General features: G+C 42.9%; 1 protein-coding gene across 1 annotated transcript in view; it reads right to left on the bottom strand.

Annotated features, from left to right (window-relative positions):
* Positions 1-1,868: 1,868 nt before the first annotated feature.
* CTDP1 (CTD phosphatase subunit 1) overlaps positions 1,869-21,771 on the bottom strand; it is a 189,663-nt gene continuing 169,760 nt past the window's right edge. The window contains exon 13 of the mRNA XM_074987564.1: positions 1,869-3,123. Coding sequence (XP_074843665.1) covers positions 2,982-3,123 — 142 coding nt within the window. The 3' untranslated portion in view covers positions 1,869-2,981. The remainder of the gene's footprint in view (positions 3,124-21,771) is intronic.

Raw genomic sequence — 21,771 nt, 5'->3', positions numbered from 1 at the left:
TTCAATGCTATCTGACAGTCATTGTGCAACCCCTCCACCCCAGATACGTAGGACTTCTTAAAAATCGTGTCACAAAATTAGCCTGACTTTTTTTCAGAGGTTCTTAACCTCATCACTTCATGCTGAGAGATGGCTTTAGAACAGCACTCTACATTACAGCCAGAAAACAGCAGGAGTGTTTATCCTTTGAGACTCAACTAATTGAAGTTTAGCTGTGTGGTCCCTGTGAGTCTTTACACTAATCTCAAAAGCCCAACATCATTGACATAATGACATGTGCCAAACTTGACAGGCCATTCAATGCTAAAGCTGACATTCCATCCTTAATAAAAACCATTGTGTTTCTAAAAGGTAACACTTATTTAAAACATAAAGAAGCAGGGAATGCAGTCTAAAAAATGATGCTTTGCTTAACCACAAAAGAACCTCATCTATTACCTGAACAGGATGCATGATATTACATAAAGCTTTTTGACTGCTATGGGTCTTCTCATTTTGCTGACAGATGAGTTAGTAAGCATTTCTAGATGCCCTTTTTCAATCCGCTTGAAGAGGCATTCAGTGTTTTCAGAAAGCATTTCATTTGATAGGTCATTTAAGGCTTGGGCTGTATGGAGAATGGTATCACCCTTCATTTCTCAGAAAGAGGATATTAAAATTAGTTACTAACAAATTCACAAATACTTCTGATTAAGAAAAATATTTTCTAGTGCTCCCCATTAGGAATATTGTTCTTGTATCTTGCAGATATGCAAGGCAAATGGAACTTCTAATCCTCCAAGTGGCTCTAAACCACTTTTCCTCTGACGTACTTCACCAGAGAAAGGACACTGGCCTGGCTCAAAAGGTAAAAGCTTGATTGGAGCACCTGATGTTCGCTTCTTTCAGATACTATTTTCATTCATCTGTTTCCTATCCAAAGTCATTATGTCAATATACAGTGGTGGTAAAATGGGAAAATATTTTCCATATGTACAACTTAGTTCATACAATGGATGGAAAACAAGACCAGAAGTTCCTAATTTGAGGGAAATATAGCTCCCAAATGCAAGGAGCCACCTTTTAAAAAAAAAAAAGAGTTTGGGGATAAGGAATTCTTATTTTTTTAAAATAAATAGCTTTGGACTGTGTTTCAAATGAATCTTTTCTCCTGTGACTTTCCCACCTCTTCAGTGAAATCAACTTTGCTGTAAAAGCCTGGCAGAAAAAGGCATGCTACTGGTAATTTCAGTGCTGCGCTGCAGCAGAGTACAGCCAACTCTTAAGCAATCTCAGTGATGCCTAATTCATAAGACCAAATTGGCAGCCTGCTCTACAGCTGATAGTAAATCAATACAATGTGTATAATTCATTGGCACAACTCCCCCTTCTCAATAACATAATATATCAGTTCAGTTACATACATATCCTTCAAGGAGTTAAAGACCAAGCCAGCCTCTTTTTTGCACTAGAGTCAGTACTGGTTTGCTGTACTAGTCTCATAAATATCAATATACTTCTTAGTCCGAAACCAATTGCAGTAAGGGATGTAAAAATGAATGAGAATCCAAATGTTATTTCATACTGATACAGTTTTCACCAATGACCCCATAGCATGTTTTATGCATCCACTATATATATAATTTTGCATGTCAACAAATGTGTTTCATCTGACATCAGAAAAAAAAAATAGCTGTAGCATTTTAACTCTTTGCTTCCTCTGCAAATACTCTTCAGTATACCTGGGCCTTCTATATTTTAATGGCAGTAAATATTTATATTATCTGCATCTCTTCGACAACTTTATAACATGTTATACAGTACTTACACATTTTTGAAATTACTGAAAATATATGAAAAGAGCAATAAAAGTGCTCTTCTTAAATAATCAAAGAACAGATCGTCTGGTTGAATTACGTTGTAACTGTTCTGTGTTAGCTTAGATAACAAGGACACAATGTAATTTTGGAAATTTTAGTAGCTATAAAAAAACCTAAAGTTTGCTGTTGCTTCAGATGATACAGAATAATGCAAAGCTGAGTAGGTGAGTAGTTTCTTGTGTGATGGAAACGGGTGAAATTTAGTAACTGATTTTTGCAATTCATGAAATGAAAACAGAATTTACAAAATGGATTTTTATTAAATGAAAGAAAATCTGTTTTGTGGGTCAAATATGAAATAGAATATACAAAAACTTTACATCAGCTCTCTGACAGAAATAAAACCCTATCTAGAATGAAGCAGCACACATTCCTTCCAAGAACAACACAAATGGGTGAATAAGCTCCTTATGGCAGTACAGGATCACACAGTATGCTGTGCTAATATTCCAGGTTACAGAGAAGCAAAGTTAAAAAACTAAGTGGTCTCCCTAAAGAACCCAACTAGCCCACAAAGTAACTTAAGAGCATGAAATTCAGTCATTTTGTATTCTCTTAGAAGCCAGTGACAGGTAGGTCAAGTGCAGAGTTCACAAAGCTTGCATATTACATCTTCAGTTTTTATACAAATATAAATTGTTCTTTTTTATTTTAAAAATCCTTTTATATTTGATAGCATTTAATTGTGGAAAAAAGTATGACCAGATCATCAGGTTCCTATTATTCAAGCAATTCCATCCTCTTTGTGGCCTCCTTTTCTTGAAGCCTGTTACCTAGAACCACACATACAGATATTTAAAAAGTTACTGTATGTTAAATCATAAACCTTTGTACTACTGTCCTGGTATATGAAGGTTTCGCAGAGCTCATAACATGTCTTTGGCATAGCACACCAAGTCCCCCTTAATACTTTTCCTTTTAAAAAAGTATATTTTCCTTTAATAAAACACCTTAAAAACATCTAGTTCTGATTTTGTAAAATAGTATGTCACCTCTTGTGCTGCTTTGCAAAATATACACACATTTTTGGAAAAACCTTGAGTACTGACATAAGGGGCTCATTTGAAATTAGATCTGTTACAAGAAGGAAAACATAGTTACAAATCCCCTCTCATATGAATGTCACATGAAGTCATTCAATTCAGCTTCAAGTGCTGCTGCCATTTCATCTGCCTCAGAACTGCTACCTTCCTCATCTTCATTGCTGGACTCTTTACTGGATTCACTGGCAGCATCATCTTCACCCAGCTTGCGCTTGTGACCCCTGTTAAGCACAGACAGAGAAAAATACATGAACACTATAATCTACTTGCCCACAAGAACGGCACTTCAAGGGAAAATATGCAGATAAAGGTTTTTGAAGCTTCTATCAGATCTAGACAAAAAATAAAACATGTACTTCCTAGAAAATATAACTAGATCAAACATTTGGCCTTTGAATCACTACTCTAACATTTTAAGCTTGATAATGTAAAATTGAGCTTCTGTTAGTTTAATATTCCTAATTCTGAGCAACCAACAAATCAAAGTTTCAGAAAGTTGTTTTAATTTCCTTCCATCTCTAGTCAGAAAAGAGAAAGAAAAGAAGTATTTGTTCTATCATTTGAATACCAGCAATAAAATACAACTAAGGTAATATCTGACATATACTTTAGATCTATTTGTAAAATCAAATTCAAACTGTAGAGCAAAAATATGACTGAGGAGGTAAGAATAATTAAAATGGTGCTATGTTAGCACGTGCCTCATAGAAAATACAGAGCAACGGGCATAGATAAAAATATCAAAGAACAAAAATGGAAGCAAGAAAGATTTGAACTGAGATTGGAGACCTTTCTAGACAATGAAGAACTCAAGCGAAGTCAACAGTTTTGTATTTGAGAGTCTTGTAAACTTCTAGTCTAAGCGGTAATTAGAAATGAACCTCAAAAAGATGAATCATCTCATTCCCATTTAAAATGTTCGAAGCAGGGTGGATTGCAAACCTGCATCTTCAGTTTTACTTCTCACCTTGAAGTGAAAGAGGCCTGTTTTCCTGATTTTAAGGTACAGCTTACAGAAAAACGACAAATCTCTAAAGGTCAGATTTTTGCCATTTTTGTTCAAAAACTCATAAGATTTTGATGATGTAGTTCAGTTTAACACCAAACCCTGGTCAGTCTCCTTTATTCAGCTCTCATAGGTAGTAAACCTCATAAGATACGCAGAACTCGCGATTCTTAGGTTAACATGACTGAGAGTCAGGCTGCTGTCCCTGACAGGAGCAGGGACAGCTGAGATGCCACCCCTGACAGGAGCAGAGAAATCACTCCTGTCGGGGTGGCAGTGATTGGGCTGCCCCTCCTGTCAGTGGCAGCTGCCAAGAGTCAGCTGCCACCCCTGACAAGAGTGGGGAAACTGATGATGGCACCAAGCCCGGTCAGTTTCCCGGCTCTGCAAGTGCAGGGGATCCAGGCTGCCTCCTGGTCTCTGGCTCCCCTCCACTTGCTGGAGCCAGGAAACCAACCCGGGTGCTGCTCTCATCAGTTTCCCGGCTCCCCTGAGTTGCACAGGAAATCCGACTTATGCAGGGGTTGCGAGAATACAATCCCCGTGTAAGTGTGTGTGTGGGGTCCCACCGTAAATGCAAAAGAATGAACAGTATAGCAATACAGTCCTTCATGGGAACTCAAACACATGATAAAATCCAAGGGAGCAGACAGATATAAAGAGAAGAATTAATGATCCTCCCAACAAAAGCTACTTTAACTGTCAAAGACAATTTGTTAGGGAGGAGCAATTAATCACTTCAGTGTCCTATAACAGACTCCTCTGGAGCAGCCCAAAAAACAGCACAAATCAAACTATTAACTTTCCGTTTTCCACCCTGACAGGAGGAGCAGTACTTTTTTGTGAAAACACCAAATTTGGGATGGAGAGAAATACGTTCAAATGGAATTTTCAGGATTGGCAACGCTAGACTTTTTGTGCATAATGCAACACAAGGTGCCAGATGTTCAGAATGATGGACACAACAGTTTCAAGTTGAACGGTGTCCATGCTAGGCTTGCTATGGCATCTGCATGGACAGCCAGCTAAAAAAGTGTGCAAAACCACTGCCAATGCTTTCAAAAGGGAGGGAGGGAGGAGATAAGTGCACTAAGGGAGGCTGAGGACACGTACCCAGAACCACCCACTGCACTATGTTTGTCTCATCAGACACTGGGAGGATACGCAGGAAAGCAAGAACAAGAAGTAGTCCTGTGGCACTTTACAGACTAACAGATATTTTGGAGCATAAGCTTTCGTGGGCAAAGACCTGCCTTGTCAGACCCTGATGAAGGTCTTTGCCCATGAAAACTTAAGCTCCAAAATATCTGTTAGTCTGTAAAGTGCCACAGGACTACTTCTTGCTCTCGAAGATACAGACTAACACAGCTACCTCTCTGATACAAGAAAGCAAGGGGACAGCAGAACTGTGGTACAGGTACCCACAATGCATTGCTGACAAAATCATCATCATGCGTACAATGGGGACATGCACCCTCAACTTTACAAAACAGCATGCTAAAAACACCCAACCTTAATAAATTTGACCTAGTCTCCAACTGTAGACAGACCCTAAGGCAATAGCCAGTAGAAAGAGACGCTTCAAATTCTCTGGTCATCAATAATGTCACCGAATTCTGAAATTTTTCTAAGCTTTGTGGGAGGTCCTTTCTATAACAGAGTCATTAGGCGGTAGGCATGCATGAACTGTTGTTCCTATTCCTAACTGCTGTCCAAGGTAGAACTTGCATGTTTTCAGGATCTTTTTTTCTCCTCTACACAAGACAGGCAGTTCTGTCTTGTGGGGAGGTAATCCCCCTTGAGTTCCTGCAGTCAAAGAAATACCTGCTTTGCCAGTCTCTTGTTTACAGAGTGCAGCTGGACCTATCTGCAAGAGATTCTCCTTGTCTAATAGAGAGTTAAATTTTCTAGTAAAGCATAGTGTGGGAGAGGTTTTTCTGCATATTGGCCAATTTCTAAATTTGTGGGCTTCTGCACAGGAGAGGATTTACCACGTTCCTATCTTATGTAATAGCCAATTGCTTATTTTGTCTGTTTGGATTAATTCTGCTAGACTGCACATCAAATTTCTGAGTACCTCCGAAGAATTAAGCACAATCTTTACAGGAGGTTGAAATGCATCCGAGACTCCGCAAAGAATCATGTTCCAAGGTATGAAAAGCTCACCAAGGACGCTCCTGTGTATCAACCATGACGTATCCATAATCAAAAGGAAATGGTAATGAGACATTGTGATGTGTTTCTTTTGCCAAAAAGGGAATTTGATGGCCACACCAGCCAAGGACAGAGCTGTGTGTACTTTGGTCTGTTTGGGCTTGAAATGTACCGGAAATAATACGGAACCTTAGAGATGTTATCGCCCTGGTGGTAATGTGTACCAATAATGAAGAGAAACATGTACAGTAGGTTTCTCAAATTAAGGGACACCTTTTTTTTAAACCACTAAGTAGGGTAATACGGACCTGTGCACATGTCCATAACACACAAAACAGTGAATACTCCTAGTTCAGTCAATATTTACCAATGAATCAGCAAAAAAGGAGAAAATAAAGACATTTATTAAGAGTGTTGACTGTGTAGCTTCAAGAGTATAGAGATGTAGTATACTGCAACAAGGACACCGTGAAACACGTTATTCAGAACAGTGCATTCCAAAAACAAAGAAACACGAATAAACGCTTGTAAACTTGTCAGAAAGAGAACTTGAGGGAGATTCAATATATTTTTCTTTTTTGGGAATGGGGCACACTGGTGATAATGGCATGTGCAGGCATGCTGAGTATTGATGTTTAATTTTGGTCCAGAACACCAAACAAGGCAACAGAAAATGAGGTGAAAAGCTTTGTCCAAAGCTAATTGTCATACTTCATTCCTGTAAGGAATCCTACCCTTTTTCAGGATTGGGGCAGGACGAAGGGTAATGCAGTGCACTGGATACAGCCTTGGACACAAGAAAAATAATTTTACAGATGTATTAATCACTCTACACAGCCTATATCAGTACACAATTAAGATGAAGAGCACTGTGACAAACTGCCCAATAAATATCTTTCAACACTCTCATTAAACACTGTTTAGACATGTGTAGTTAGAGTTTTGTTTGCTCACTTCATGTTGCTTTCAGTCGTGGAAGACACAGTACTCTTTTGGTCATTAAAGATACCTATTAGTTGAGCAAATAACTTGTAGACTTAACATTTTTAAAAATTTCCACCCATGTGTAACAACATTAAACAAGTAACTTTTTCCCCCTCTGAAAGGGAGTAAAAAAATCCCTTCAAACATAACAAACATGAAATGAGATAGGAACTAATGTCAGGTCTTCACTACTGAGCTAAACTGGTGTTACTGTAATTGTTGCAGTGGCATTGATTAGTGGGAGTGGTGAAAATGTGCTAAATCAATGGGAGAGTGCTCTGCTGTTGATTTATGTACTCCACCACCCTAAGAAGAGTAAGGGAAGCTGGCAGAAGAGCATCACCCACTGACACAGCACAGCATGGAGACAGTGGTAAGTGGATCTAGCTACACTGACTTCAGTTATGTTATTCGTGTAATTTAAGTAGCAGATTTTAGATTGATTACAGTGGTGGTGCAAACAAGATCTAAGAAATCTAAAGAGCTACTACTCAACAAGTCAGGAAACAGAAAAGTTGGCTTTCTTTAGCAAGAAATAGATGGAAACAAGCAAGCTTCTCGGTAACTGAAAAAAAGATATGGAGAGCTGCTGTCATAACAGTACACTGGTCCTAGTTAAAGTTTCTATGTAGATTCTTACTGGCACTTAAGAGATAACGGTAAATACAGATGGACTCAGCATTAAGTACAAGGTTGACAAGCTGTAACAATATCCTCCTTATCTGTATAAAAAATCACTATATAAGATCTCATAATTAAGATTTGCAATTGCTGCAGTAAAGGAGCTGGAACAAGGAGATTCTGAGAGCCAGTCCATAATATTTACAATGGAGAGCACCTGAATTGAACTCCAGGGTATTGTGGAATAAATATCTGGGGGGGGGGGGGGGGGAATGGTGTCTTAATGCCAGTTACTTTCTCCTAAAACTAAAGAACTATTTGTCTGTTAAATAGTTAATTTCTAAAGAATGGAGATATTACCTGCAAATGATTTGGACTCTTAATATAAAGGTTAATAAATAGCAACTAAACTTCACTTCAGATCTGACAGTTTTCTATTTTCAAACAATGCACATCTGGATAAACTTCAAAATACAGAAACTTGTATATTCTTTATGACTAGCTTATTAAAAATCAGAATTCCATTCTACAAATTAATTTTCACAATGCTTATGGAATACTGCTGACATTTCTTTCCCCCACTCAGCTGTACTGAACTGTGCCTTTGGAAATGTAAAAGATTAAACACAATATATCCTGTCAGTTCACAGTCCAATAAAAAAAGGATAGAATGACAGCTCCACTCAGATGAATTTAGATTTGAAAACTTCCTAACTCACTGAAAAAAACACTTTCAAGCCAACCACCAGTCTTCTGGTACAATGCAGGAAAAACTCATGAGATGTGTTTGCTCTTTTGAAGACAAACTTCACAATTTGTGCAGTACAAAATGTACCTTTACAGCCACTCTAAAGCGATTAAATTAATATTATGAACTCCAACTACAGCTAATTTAGGTAGAGAAAAGAGGTCATCAATAAAATAATGTATTTTTATATTTTATATATATAGACAACAGATAACACTATGTGAATAATTTACCATACCTAGAGGAAAGAAGCACATTCAATACTACATAAAACAATCCATTAACATGCATGTTGAAATGTGTATTTTCCTCATGATTTCATGTCCACTCCTTGTTCTTTCCAATTTATATGCTATGTTGTATTACACTTTAAATGGAAAGGATTTTACAATAGGGTTCTCTCAACAATAGACAGAATAGATCAGCCTTATGTGTGCAGAGACTATATTAGCTTGCCTTGCTGTTAACAAAACAGAATCATAAAATAAAGAAACAAAATAAACTGACAGGTATTCCCATAAGCTATCTTGAGCATGCATTTTAAAATCTTCAATAATATTTACTCTGCTAAGATTAGCTAATTGCTATTTTTTTCTTTTAAACTCCAGGACTGATGGATTCAAATGGAAGATTTGCAAAGAAACCCCTTCTCTTCCAGAAACTACTCCCCCAGATTTTCACTCAGTTTATTCATTTTCTGACAGAATTATACCTCTGTGTTCACACCCCAAGCACTATTGCAATCACATCAGTAACAGGTGTACCCTGCGAAAAATTATTTAAAAACTCAATTTGCTGATCAATAATATGGCAAAATTCAGTTAGCAATATTGTATGTGAAGTTATAAACATGAATTAAAATCATGACTGTAAGTTTCCTAGCAAAATCTGGGGAGTGGCCAATCCGGTTCCTGAGAGACCAAGGGAAGCTGATGTCAAAGCCACGTGTAAACAAGTCTGATGGACTATTACCTGCTAAGTGGACATTCTGTGGCAGGAAAGTGGACAGAGGGGAAAGAAAATCTGTATCTTTAGCAGAGAAACACACAGGAATTTCCTTCCGAACAGAATGCCTGTAGCCTTGCTTCTAGCTGGAAATGTCTTTCAAGATGGAGACAAACTATAAATAGCAGGGGCAAACACCCCAAAACACCACTCTCTTGCTCTCCCTACCCATGGCATACCCTCTACATCTTACAAGACAAATGAAGCAGCTGTTGGGACTCCGGTAAGGGAGTTACTGACATAAAGAGCTCGGTCTGTAAGACTACTGCAAGCATGTGGTGAGAACTTTTTAATGTAATTTATTAAAGTAAGCACCAATAAGCATTTTATCTTTGCTTATTTATTTTAAAGGAATAATTGGATTTAATATATTTGTGTGTCCACAATATGGCTGGGAACTAAAGCTCATACATTTCTGGGGGATGATCCAGGAGTGGGGGGGTGTTGGTGTTACCAGTCTTGGTTACAATGCTGGGTAAGAGCCAAGGTTTGCTGGCTGGCCACAGCACACAAACATATGATTTACATGCTGGAGTCTTGTTTATATACAATATAGATAGGAGGCTATTGCAGCAAGACACTGTAAAAGACACTCCAGGTTACAGGGCAGGTGCAACAAAGCTACTCATTTGTCTGGAGTATATCCCTAGTATGTCACACTTGTTTAGGGGAAAAAAATTTTGTTTTTATAAAAGGTTATGCTAATGCAACTGTACTACGGTAAGCTGATATTTAGAGGCAAAACAGGAGTTTTGCGCTTCAGAATGATTTTGCAGCTGTGGAACTGGAATCTTAATGGAGTATTTATCTCTTTAGGGTCAGCTATGTAATGGTTACCATTAGTTCTCATGCTGACTTATGGACAGTGTAGAGGCCACCGAACATGTTATGTGCGTCCGTCTACAATATTCTGCCTGAACCAAATCTGGCCTGTTATGGGATAGGATATCTGTTCTCTATCAATGCTGTCCAGCCATTGTGGCTTAGACCTTTGGGTTGAAGTTGAAGATGATTCTCACAGGGAAGTTGGTAGGCGTTCAGAGCAGCTAAGCATAGCACATTAGAGTGTGCTGAGAAACCTTTTGAGAGTGGGACCTATTTAGTTAGAAGAACGATCGCGTAGTTTGATGGTTTTGATCATTCAGAGATGCTTCATCTAAAAATGCCGTCTAAACTCTCTGCAATTTTGAAAGTGGCTTTACTTCAGTTCCATAGATCCAAATACTGAACACTATTTATCCTCAGCATCAGCTCTCTGCTCAGGTGATGGCTTGCCAAACATGTTCTTGGCGAGGTACCCTAGTACTGATGATGGGTTTTGCAGTGTGGACTTAAAATTCTCTCAGTGCCACCCATCTTATGGGCCACAGAGTTGTGGTAAATGCACCGCCAATCTTGACTGGGTGTTCACCTGCTAAGAAGCTAGAGTCTGCTGTGTGTTTGAAAATGTTGGTAATTTTCAGGCAGACTTTTGCTGCTGATCTTTCTGGGGCTTTAAGTGCCACAACTAACTATTCCATTGATTTGGTAACTAGCACGAAGCTGAGTGTCTTGAAAACGTGTGTATTCAGCAGCATGTTGTACAGATGCGAGACAGGGGTGACAACAAAAGATTCGAAGAGAAGAGTATTGGCGTTCGAAATGAGTTGTTATAGAAAGATTCTGAGAATAGGATGGATGCAGAAGGTCACCAATGAGGAATCGTATAGAAAGATGCAGCCGAAAGAGAACCTGCTGCAGAAGGTTATAAAATGGAAGCTACAACTATTTGGGCATATTTGCAGAATGAATGACGAACGAAAAAATCAAGACCCCAGTATTTGGCATAATGGACAGTTCGAACAGGAGAGGCAGACCCCACAGAGAATGGATAGATGATATAGTAGATTGGTGTGGGGCTAGTCTACAGAAACTAAGCCACTCCGCACTGGACAGGGAACGACGGAAGGAAATAGTGAGAGAGGCATCAGACACCAACAGGTGCTGAGCCCACGGTTATTGATGATGATGATGATTATGACTATGTTGCTGGAGAAATCTACATCAGTAAGGTTCTTACCCTCAAGATATAACCTAAAATGAATTTGCTTAAGGTATGGTCAAACACATAGACTATAACAGCACTGAAGACTCTGGGGTTTGCAACACATCCTTGTCACATCTGGAGGAAGGAGGTTCTTTTCTGATTTATGAGACCAGTGCTTGAACAGCCATCCCATGGGAGACAGAACACATAGTAGCTATGGACTAATTAAATTCTGTTCAGGTGGCTGGAATCTGACTATACCTTCAAGTCTTTGAGAAGACAAGGGCAGGTATCTGTTGTTGACCAGCAGCCACAGAAATCTTGTAGGGAGCTGCACAAGTCCAAACCGAACAATAGGCTGACAGCTCTTGAAGTGGAGTTGGCAGCTAGGTTGCAGGTCTGCCCCAATATATCCCTAGGCAAACAGAAAATGGAGGGAAAAAGGCAAAGCCCCTCAGCCCTGTAAAGATCACTGCCCTCTGTGGCAGTTCCATAAGAATTACTACAGTATCAGAATTCCTGTAACCTCTGAGGAGTCTTGAAAGGATAATTTAAAGGCTTGGTAGGGAGAAACTGTTTGGCATGAGTTCACTGCCCCTTCCTGGGTTACAAAGGTCCAGACTGCAGGCAACAGAGAAGATTTACAGCACTCCTTTCTGTTACTAGATTAGTTTGTCTCATGTGGAGATCCTATACATGGAAGACAAAGATGCCTCTGCCTTTTACTTCCATGTAACGTGAGTCATGGGCTCAGCCCTTGGCATTTTTGAAGGGCACTGAACTGATATCCCTCCTACAGTTAATCTCTGGACAGGTAACACACAGACAACAGCAATCAAAGATTGCCTACACTGCCCCAATCAGGTTTCTGAACTCTAATCTGTAAGTGTTACCTCAGTCTACATGACCAAATAGTCTATGGCAGTGGTTCCCAAACTTTTCAGCATTAACGCCCCCCACCTTTTGACTTTTGAGAAACCCACACACCCCTCCCACCTCTTCTTTACCACCATCTAACCCCTCTTTTAACATAAAATTCAATTAATAATTTAAAATAAACAAAAACTTGAAATAAAAATGTTATTTAAAATAAAAAATAAGCACAAATAATTTTTCTTGGCCCTTTGCAGGTGCCTGCTGCAGCTCCAGCTGCCTGAGCCCTGTGCTAGCAGCCAGGGCTGCAGTCAACCACCTGAGCCCTGCACTGCCAGGGCCAGCCACCCGCTCCAGCTGCCCGAGCCGCTCACCCAAGCTCCATGCCGCCCGGGCCAGCTGCCCTCCTGCCAGCCTCAACTGCCCAAGCCCATTGCTGCTGGGGCCAGCTGCTGGGGCCTGCCAGCCATCTGAAACCCACGCTGCCGGGGCCAGCTCCCTGCCCCAGCTGTGGACCAGCCACCTAAGACGCCCACCCAACCTCACACTGCCCATGCCAGCCACCTGTCTGCCAGCCCAAGTCCCGCACTGCTAGAGATAGCTACCTGGGCCCTGCAATGTTGGTGCCAGCCGCACAGGCCCCATGAGTCCCACAAGCTGGCTACCTGCTCAAGACCCTCCCCTCCCACAAAGACAGGCACCACCAGCTCCTGGCTCTTACCCCATCCCTGTCACCTGAGCCAGGCACCCCAGCCCCGCATCTAACCCCTCCTCGTCCCCAACCCACACACACTCACCTTTGCAGGAGGCAGCTAGCTCCCCATGGGTCTTTGCTGACTGCCTGCTTTTTATAGCGGCTGTGCCGGGTCACCCATGTAAAATGGCAGGGGCTGAGAGCAGGAAGCAAAGGCCGGCTCTTTCTTCAGGTGGGGAAAATTATGGGGGGTGGGCTGGGTTGCCTTGCGTCCCCCCTGGAATTTCTTTACACCCCCCCCAAAAGGGGGCATGCCTCTCAGTTTGGGAAACCATGGTCTGTGGCCTTCATATTGAATCAAGATACAGAAGAGAAAATAGCAAAGGTAAGACTGGTGATATGTTACCCAGTGCACTAGGAAAATGACTGACGGCTTGCAGACACAGTGCTTGAAGCTATATCTACACTACAACCAGGATCATTGTTCTGAGATCAATCCACCAGCAGTCTAGTTAGCGGGACTAGTGAAGACCTACCAAAATGATTGCAGATCAGTCTCCTGTTGACCCTGTTACTCTACTCTGGATGACAAGGACTGAACCATTTCAATATAGACCCACTGTAACTTAAGGTATGTTGACACCAGCTACATTATTTATGTACCTGGTGTTGTGTAGCTTAAGTGGACTTTCTGCTGCAGTGTAATTGTAGCCATAGTCTGCACCACAGGGATGCAAATTTATGTCCACGTTAGCATGTCAAATGCTAACTAGTCTGTGTTGACCCTGCTGGTATGCACTAAAAATCCCTTAATGCACATGTAGCCTACCTTCAAATAGTACAGGTTGACCCTCTCTACTCTGGCACTCTCATCCAGCAACATCTGTGGTCAAGCATGATTTTAGTTAACCAGATGTCCATGTGTCATGGGAGTGGCCAAGTATCCACAGTCCCATCAAGTTTTACAGCCACCAGTCCTGCTTTTCAGTGTTCTGTGCTGTAATTTAGCTCTTCTCTCTAAGGGTGTGTCTACACTTGCATCCCTCTTTCAAAACAGGTGTGCAAAGGAGGTAAATCGAAAATGCAAATGAGGTATAAAGTTGCATATTCCAAACCTCATTTGCATATTCTAATTGCAAAAGAGCTTCTTTCGAAAGGACTGTGTCTACACGGGCACAAATCTGCGAAACAGCCTTATTTCGAAGATTACAAATGAGGCGCTGAATTGACTATTCAGCACCTCATTAGCACACTTCCCGCCGCGGCGCTTCGAAAGCACGTGGCTCGGTACGGCTACACGGGCTCCTTTTCGAAAGGACGCCGCACCTTTCAAAATCCCTTATCCCGATCACTGATTGGAATAAGAGGATTTCAAAAGGTGAGGGCCCTTTCGAAAAGGAGCCCCGTGTAGCCACACCAAGCCCTGCACTTTCGAAAGTGGCGCTTTTGAAGCGCCGTGGCCGGACACGTCCCAATGCTTATGAGGTGCTGAATGTTCAATTCAGCACCTCATTAGTAATCTTCGAAATAAGGCTATTCAAAGATTTGTGCCTGTGGAGACACAGCCCTTTTGAAAGATGCTCTTTCACAATTAGAACATGCAAATGAAGTGCTGAATATGCAAATTCATACCTCATTTGCACTTTCGATTTGCATCTCTCTTTCAAAAGAGGAATGCAAGTGTAGACACACCCTAAGTGTCTTCTAAGAGCCCAGTAAACAGTCAAAGTGTTAGTAATGCGCTAGACCGGGGGTCGGCAACATGTACCTCTTGAAGCAGTCAGTTGCAGCTATGGGCACGGCCGCTGCTGATTCCTCTTGCAGCTCCCTGCCCTGCCAATGCTGAAATAATGGAACTAAATGTAATTGGTTTAAGAGCCGGCAGGGTGGCAGGAGGGATCCGGCTGTTAAACCAATTAAATTTAACTCCACTATTTCAGTGGTGGTAGGGAGCCACTTGTCCTGCAGGTGGGGAAGCGCTAAGCCCTGCAGAAGACCTGGGAGGAGGGGTGGCCAAGTCTGCCCTGCTGCAGCCAAGCATCCTTACTGAGAAGGAGGCAGAGGCTGTGGAGGAGCAGCAGCAGGAGCTCATCGGCTGAGGTGGGTTAATCCTGGTGTGTGGGGGGGCAGGTTTGGGGCTGAAAGGGGTTAGGCCTGGGGATGGGTGGTAGGTTTGGGGCTGAGCAGGGTTAAGACTGAGGGGGTGGGAGGGCGGGTTTGTGGGATGGGGGCCAGATTTGGGGGCTGTGGAGGGAAAAGCCTGGGGGCAGGCTTGTGGGCTAAAGGGGGCAGAGTCGGGGAATGGTGGGTGGGGGGACAGGTTGTGGAGGGATGATGGGAACATTGCTCTTTCCTTCATAAGAGACTGTCCCCAGGTGCAGCATTTTCCTCGTCCTTATGTGCTCTCCAATCCAGGGGGGAATATAAGTTTTCTAAGTAGTACAAATCATTGTGTGCACTGTTCTTAAAATAGGGGCTGCAAAAAGTAAGGTTTGACATTACTTGTTAAGGACTGTCTCATATTCACGTGCATTGCAGCTCTTGAAGTATGAATTTGGTAACTGAATTTAAAAAAAAAAAAAGTGTCTCTTCTTGCTACTTTGGTTGCAGACCCCTGTGCTAGACAATACTGACCTCCTGTGGTTCAGGGAATTCTCTGAATTGGCACAGGTCAGGTCCTGAGGGTGCTGGACAAGAGACGTACAACTTGTACTATGTTAATAGTCACTGCTCGTTAGGGAACACTAACTATGCACCAGCAGATTTATCTAGGCCAATTAGCAAACACCACTTTACCTAGAAATAAAACATACACCCTCTGATGGGGACTAAAGCACCAAGTAATTAAGCCATGTGTGAAAACTCATTTAGAGAGCCCAGCCCTCCTGTAGTAACATTTACCTTTCAATCACTACTGAGCTGGCATAAATTAGCCCCAATCAACTGACCAAAAATGTTATTTCGTACCATTGTACAATTCAGCCACTGCCCAGCACTTGGCATGGATTAAACTCAAGAAGCAGAAGCTTCGAAGGGATGTTGGCTGTACACGTTCTGGGCATTAGCAGTTTTGTCTTTTTTAGAGGACAAATTACATAACTAGCTAACAACCAGATACGCCAATTTTTATTTTCTTGACATAAGATAAGCAACACTACCTTTCATGTATATTTAATGAAATTTTAGCTAATAATATACAACGTCAAAGGCACAGTATCACTGAATGAATATTATATATCTATATCCTCTAATCTTGTTACATTTTTTACCTCGCAGGCTCAACTAAAAATTCCTGCAGGACTGGAGAATGGTATACAAGAAAAACACTCAGAGAATATTTATGATATGCTATTAGCCCTGGCAGAAACTGATTTTTTTAAAATAGTATAATTGAATAATGTTGATGGTTATTTTAAGGAGTTATTTCAACTTTTATCAATGTAAATTTTTGAATTTGTGCAACATTATAGGTTTTAAGTCATTTAATTTTTATCCATTTAAAATTTCACGCTTCTGTATCATTATGGGGGCAGGTCAGAGAATTTTATGACACTAGACACAGATTCAAAAAGTTAAATTATCAACATCACATGTCAAAATATGCAAAGTAAACACCCTTAAATCAAACTTGAATAGATTCATAGCAACATTTTTTCTCATTTTGCCCAGCCGTAATTTTCATTCATCATCAATGGAACTATTTTTTATTGGTTTGTGTGGGGCCAGGTTAAATCAATGTTTACTAACACCTTCTGGTAAAAACCAGGTCCTTTCAACCATATACATAAAGCACTCCGAAAACTAATCCTGAAATTAGATCTTTGCTACCGAGATTCTTACTGTTCTGCATGTTTCTAATTTTAACAAATTTTAGAGAAATAGTCCTCACAGAAACATAGTAATTTTACATGACAAATGGTGTGTCTGTTTTTACCAAGTATAACAGCCAAACATAAGCAAATTAACTCTCTCGGGTATGAACACTTAAAATGATTTCAGCCAGTATTCATGCTTTGAAATTGTTAAAAAAACTTAAACATATGCATTACTTCAAAATTAAAAAACTATGCCTGGTGAAAAATTTGTAATGTATTATTTTAATAATCATTATTATGTTTTAATATAAATTCTAAACAACAACTAATTTGAATTAAGCATGTTAAATCAGCAATCAAGTTACTTAAAGTTAGTTCTCTGGTTCATAAAAAACAAAAAAATGTAAGAAAAGTTCATACTTGAATACAATGTCTTTTTAGGTATACTTCATGAATTTGGCCGAACTTTTCCATTTTGCAAATGTAAGTTTTTCTTGACTACAACCAAAGTGTTTCCAGAATTCAAATAAGCTACATCTTTAAAATTTTACTCAAATTTTGACAACCACTGATTATTAATAAAGTGTTAGAAAAATGTTTTACTTGTTACTAAGTGCTGATCTTCATTTACTTTTTGCAATTATCTTAATGGTTAAAGAAAGAGAAGTTACTCACCTGTAGTAATGATGGTTCTTCGAGATGTGTCCTCGTGGGTGCTCCACAACAGGTGTCAGGCTCGCCCGGCGCCGCAGATCGGAAATCTTCCAGCAGTTTCTCCTGGATCGCACATGCGCCGGCGCGCGCCGCCCCCCTGCGCGCCCCCAGCCGTGTGCACGATCCAGTCCCCGCCAGTTCCTTGACCAACCGCCTCGGATGCTCCTGAAAAACACTAGACAGAGATCCGAAGCAGGGAGGATGGGCAGCTGGTGGAGCACCCACGGGGACACATCTCGAAGAACCATCGTTACTACAGGTGAGTAACTTCTCTTTCTTCTTCGAATGGTCCCCATGGGTGCTTCACAATAGGTGACTACCCAGCAGTAACCCAAGTAAGGAGGTGGGTAATCGGTTTACGTGCAGCTTGCCCCCGAGAGGACTGCTGTCGACAGACGGGTATCCTCTTAGAATACCCGAGGCAGGGCATAATGCTTGGCAAAGGTGTCATAGGATGACCAGGTCGCCGCTCTACAGATGTCTGTTAATGCGATGCCCTTGACGAAGGCTGTTGACGCCGCCACCGCCCTGGTGGAGTGAGCCCTGGGCGGGGCCAGCAGAGGAGTCTTTCGAAGTTCGAAGCACATTTTTATACAGGACACAATGTGCTTTGAGATTCTCCGGGAAGAGAGACCTCCTCCTTTTGACCCGGGAGCAAGAGAGACTAGAAGCCTGTCCGTTTTCCAGAAGGACTTAGTTCTGTCTGTGTAGAAGGCCAACGCCCTCCTCACATCTAGGAGATGCAGGCGTGCCTCCTTGCTGGAGCTGTGAGGCTTCGGGTAAAACTATTGGCTCGTTAAGATTGGACTCCGAAGAGACTTTTGGAACAAAGGCTGGGTGCAGCCTTAAGATTACCGCCTCCTTTGAGAATACTGTGCATGCGGCGTTGCCATCACTGCCGCGAGCTCACTCACCCTGCGGGCTGACGTAGTTGCAAGGAGGAAGGTTGTTTTTATCGTAAGGAGACGTATGGGAACTGTGGCTAATGGGTCAAAAAAGTGGACCCGATAGCGTGCTGAGCACCAAGTCCAAATTCCACGATAGTGGAAGCGGTTTCCGAGGGGGGGTACAGGTCTACCAGTCCCTTCAAGAACCTGGTAACGATAGGATGGGCGGAGACCGTGAGCCCTTCCTCCGTATGCCGAAAGGCTGATATAGCAGCGAGGTGGACCTTTAGCGAGGATAGAGAAAGCCTGCCTCTCTTGAGGTCCAATAAGTATTCTAGTATTACAGGTATAGGAACGTCAAGGGGAGCTAACTGCTTGGCGGAACACCAGGCTGTGAATCGAGTCCATTTCTGCTTGTAAGTCCTCCTGGTGGAGGTCCTTCTGCTACACTCCAGGACTTGTTGTGCTCCCTCCGTACATGTGCTCTTTAAGGAGCTGAGCCATGGATTAGCCATGCTTGTAGGTGCAGACCCTGAGGGTGCAGGTGCACTATGGACCCTTGAGCCCCCGTGAGTAAGTCCGGCGCCACTGGTAGAGGGAGCGGTGGGCGGTCCGACATGCGCAGAAGCAAGGCAAACCATTGCTGCCGATCCCAAGCGGGACTATGAGTATCATGCGAGCTCTCTCCCTTCTGGCTTTGTGCAAGACCTTGCAGATAAACGCTGCAGGGGAAACGCGTAAAGCAGAGAGCCCTTCCATGAAAACATGACCAGGGACTCCTGCCCCACTCCTGCCCTGGAGCAGTACTGGGTGACACTTTTTTTTTTTTTTTTATTGTACTGGGTGGCAAACAGATCGATCTGGGGAAAACCCCCATGTACGAAAAATGCGCTGTAGCAGATCAGAGCGGATCTGCCATTCGTATGTGATTGCGAAGCGCCTGCTCAGCTGATCTGCATTCACATTGTGAGCGCCCGGCAAGTACGAGGCTTTCAACGTTATGTTATTGGTGATGCACCGATTCCACAATCGGAGTGCTTCCACACATAGGGTACGGGATTGTGCTCCTCCTTGTCGATTGATGTAGAAACATAGAGGAGGTATTGTCGGTATTGAATCCCGACTACTTTGCCATGTAGGTAATCTCAAAAATGTTCGCAGGCGTTGAACACTGCTCTGAGCTCCAGTATGGATATGTGCAGTGTCTGTTCTGCAGGGGACCATAGCCCTTGCGTTACCTTGTTGCCGATGTGTGCTCCCCATCCCACGTGGGAGGCGTCGGTAGTAACAAAAATAGAAATGTGGTTGGTGAAAAGGCACCCCCACTAGCAGATTCTCGGGGTTCTCGCACCATGCCAGGGATCTGCGCACCTCTGTTGTGGGCGACACCACCCTGTGGACAGTGTGGGATGCCGGTTTGTAAATGCTCGCCAGCCAATGCTACAGGCTTGACACGTGCAACCTGGCATTCTGTACCACAAACGTTGCTGCCGCCATGTGGCCCAGCAGCCTAGGCACGTTAAGACCGGCACTGTGGGGCTGTATGTAATGACTTGCACCAGCGAACTGATTGCACGGAAGCGGGCGTCGGGTAGGTACACCCTTGCTGTGATAGAGTTTATGCATGCCCCTATGAACTCTATATGTTGTGTGGGTTCAGACTTTGACTTTGCGAGGTTGATGACTAGGCCCAGCGAAGAAACGTGTCCGCTGTGACGCGTATCATGTGTGAGACCTCTGCCTTCGAGGTCCCTTTTAGCAGGCAGTCGCCCAGATATGGGAAAAATAAACACCCCCGTCTGTGCAGGTAGGCTGACACCACTGCCAGGGTTTTGGTAAAGACTCTGGGGGCTGAGGAGAGGCCAAACGGAAGAACCCTGTGCTGGAAGCGCTCCTGGCCGACCATGAAGCGGAGGAAGCATCTGTGTGCTGGGTGGATTGTAATATGAAAGTAAGCATCTCTTAAGTCGAGTGCTGCAACCCAGTCTCCATCGTCCAGTGCCGTGAGTATCAAGGCAACTGTGATCATCCGAAAACTGTTGCTTGCGCAAGTAACGGTTGAGGCCCCGAAGATCTAAGATGGGCCTCCAGTGTCCTGTTTTCTTCCCTGGTAGGAAGTAGCGTGAATAAAAACCTTCCCCTGGAATTATTCCGGCACTCTTTCCACTGCCCTTATGAACATAAGGTGAGTCACCTTGTGCTTGAGCCTTGCCTCGTGGCAGCGTCCCTGAGGTGAGGCCTGGTGGGAGGCTTCGTCGGTGGAAGCGACTGGGAGGGGATCACGTAACCCGTGGCTATGATCTCCAGCACCCATATGTCTGTGGTGATCTTTTGCCATTGGGAGTGGAACGGTCTGAGGCGATGATGGAACATGAGATGAGAGTGGCATTGAGTGAGGGTACTGATAGTGCAGCCCCCGACATACCCATCAAACTTGTTGCCTTTGGGCCTGACCTGAGGGCGTACGGCTTTGTTGAGAACGTCACCTAGGAGTTCTGTACTGTTGCCGCGATTGATAGCACCCTTGGCCATAGCCCCATTGATATTGAGCACGCTGTGGTTGTAAGCGTAGCATCTTTGAGGATAAAATTTTTCCCTCCTGTATGGGGGAGTATAAATGCGCGAGGTTCTAAGTGTAGCTCTCGAGTCCTTACTGGAGTGAGGGACTGAGTCGGTTGAGCCTGCAAACAGCTTTTGTGTATCAAAGGGAAGGTCCACGATCTTCGCCTGTAGGCCCCTTGAGATACCCGACGTCTGGGGCCAGGATTCTCTACACATGACCACTGCTGTAGCTGTTGAACGTGCCGCCATGTCCGCCACGTTCAGGGCGATCTGGACTCCTGTCCGCGATGCTGCGTAGCCCTCTTGAACAATCGCCTTTAACACTGGCTTTTTATCTTCCGGAAGTGGATCCATGAGGGGAGTAAGCCCGCAGTAATTATCAAAATTATGGTTTGCTAGGTGTGCCCATAATTTGCCATCTCAATAGCAGGATAGGAGAGGAATATACCTTCCTGCCAAACAGCTCTAGCTTCTTAGCATCTTTGTCCGATCCCCCGATTTGTACTGAGAAGCCTTTGACCTCTGCTGGGACGACCCGACCACCGAAGAATTTGGTTGTGGGTGGCTGAAGAGGAACTCCATGCCCTTTGCCGGGACGAAGTATTTTTTATCTGCTCTCGTTTGTAGGCGGAACAGTGGCCGGAGTCTGCCATATAGTAGTGGCTGACTCCAGAATGGCTTCGTCCAGCAGAATAGCAATTTTGGATGAAGCCGGGGGTCTCAAATTTTTCAGGAGTTTGTGATGCTTCTCCTGCACCTCTGCCGTTGGAATGTCTTGCG

This window comes from Carettochelys insculpta, chromosome 2 (assembly GCF_033958435.1).
Source record: "Carettochelys insculpta isolate YL-2023 chromosome 2, ASM3395843v1, whole genome shotgun sequence".
Taxonomy (NCBI): domain Eukaryota; kingdom Metazoa; phylum Chordata; order Testudines; family Carettochelyidae; genus Carettochelys; species Carettochelys insculpta.
Note: the sequence above shows the minus strand (reverse complement) of the source record. Positions and strands in the feature narration are given on the sequence as shown.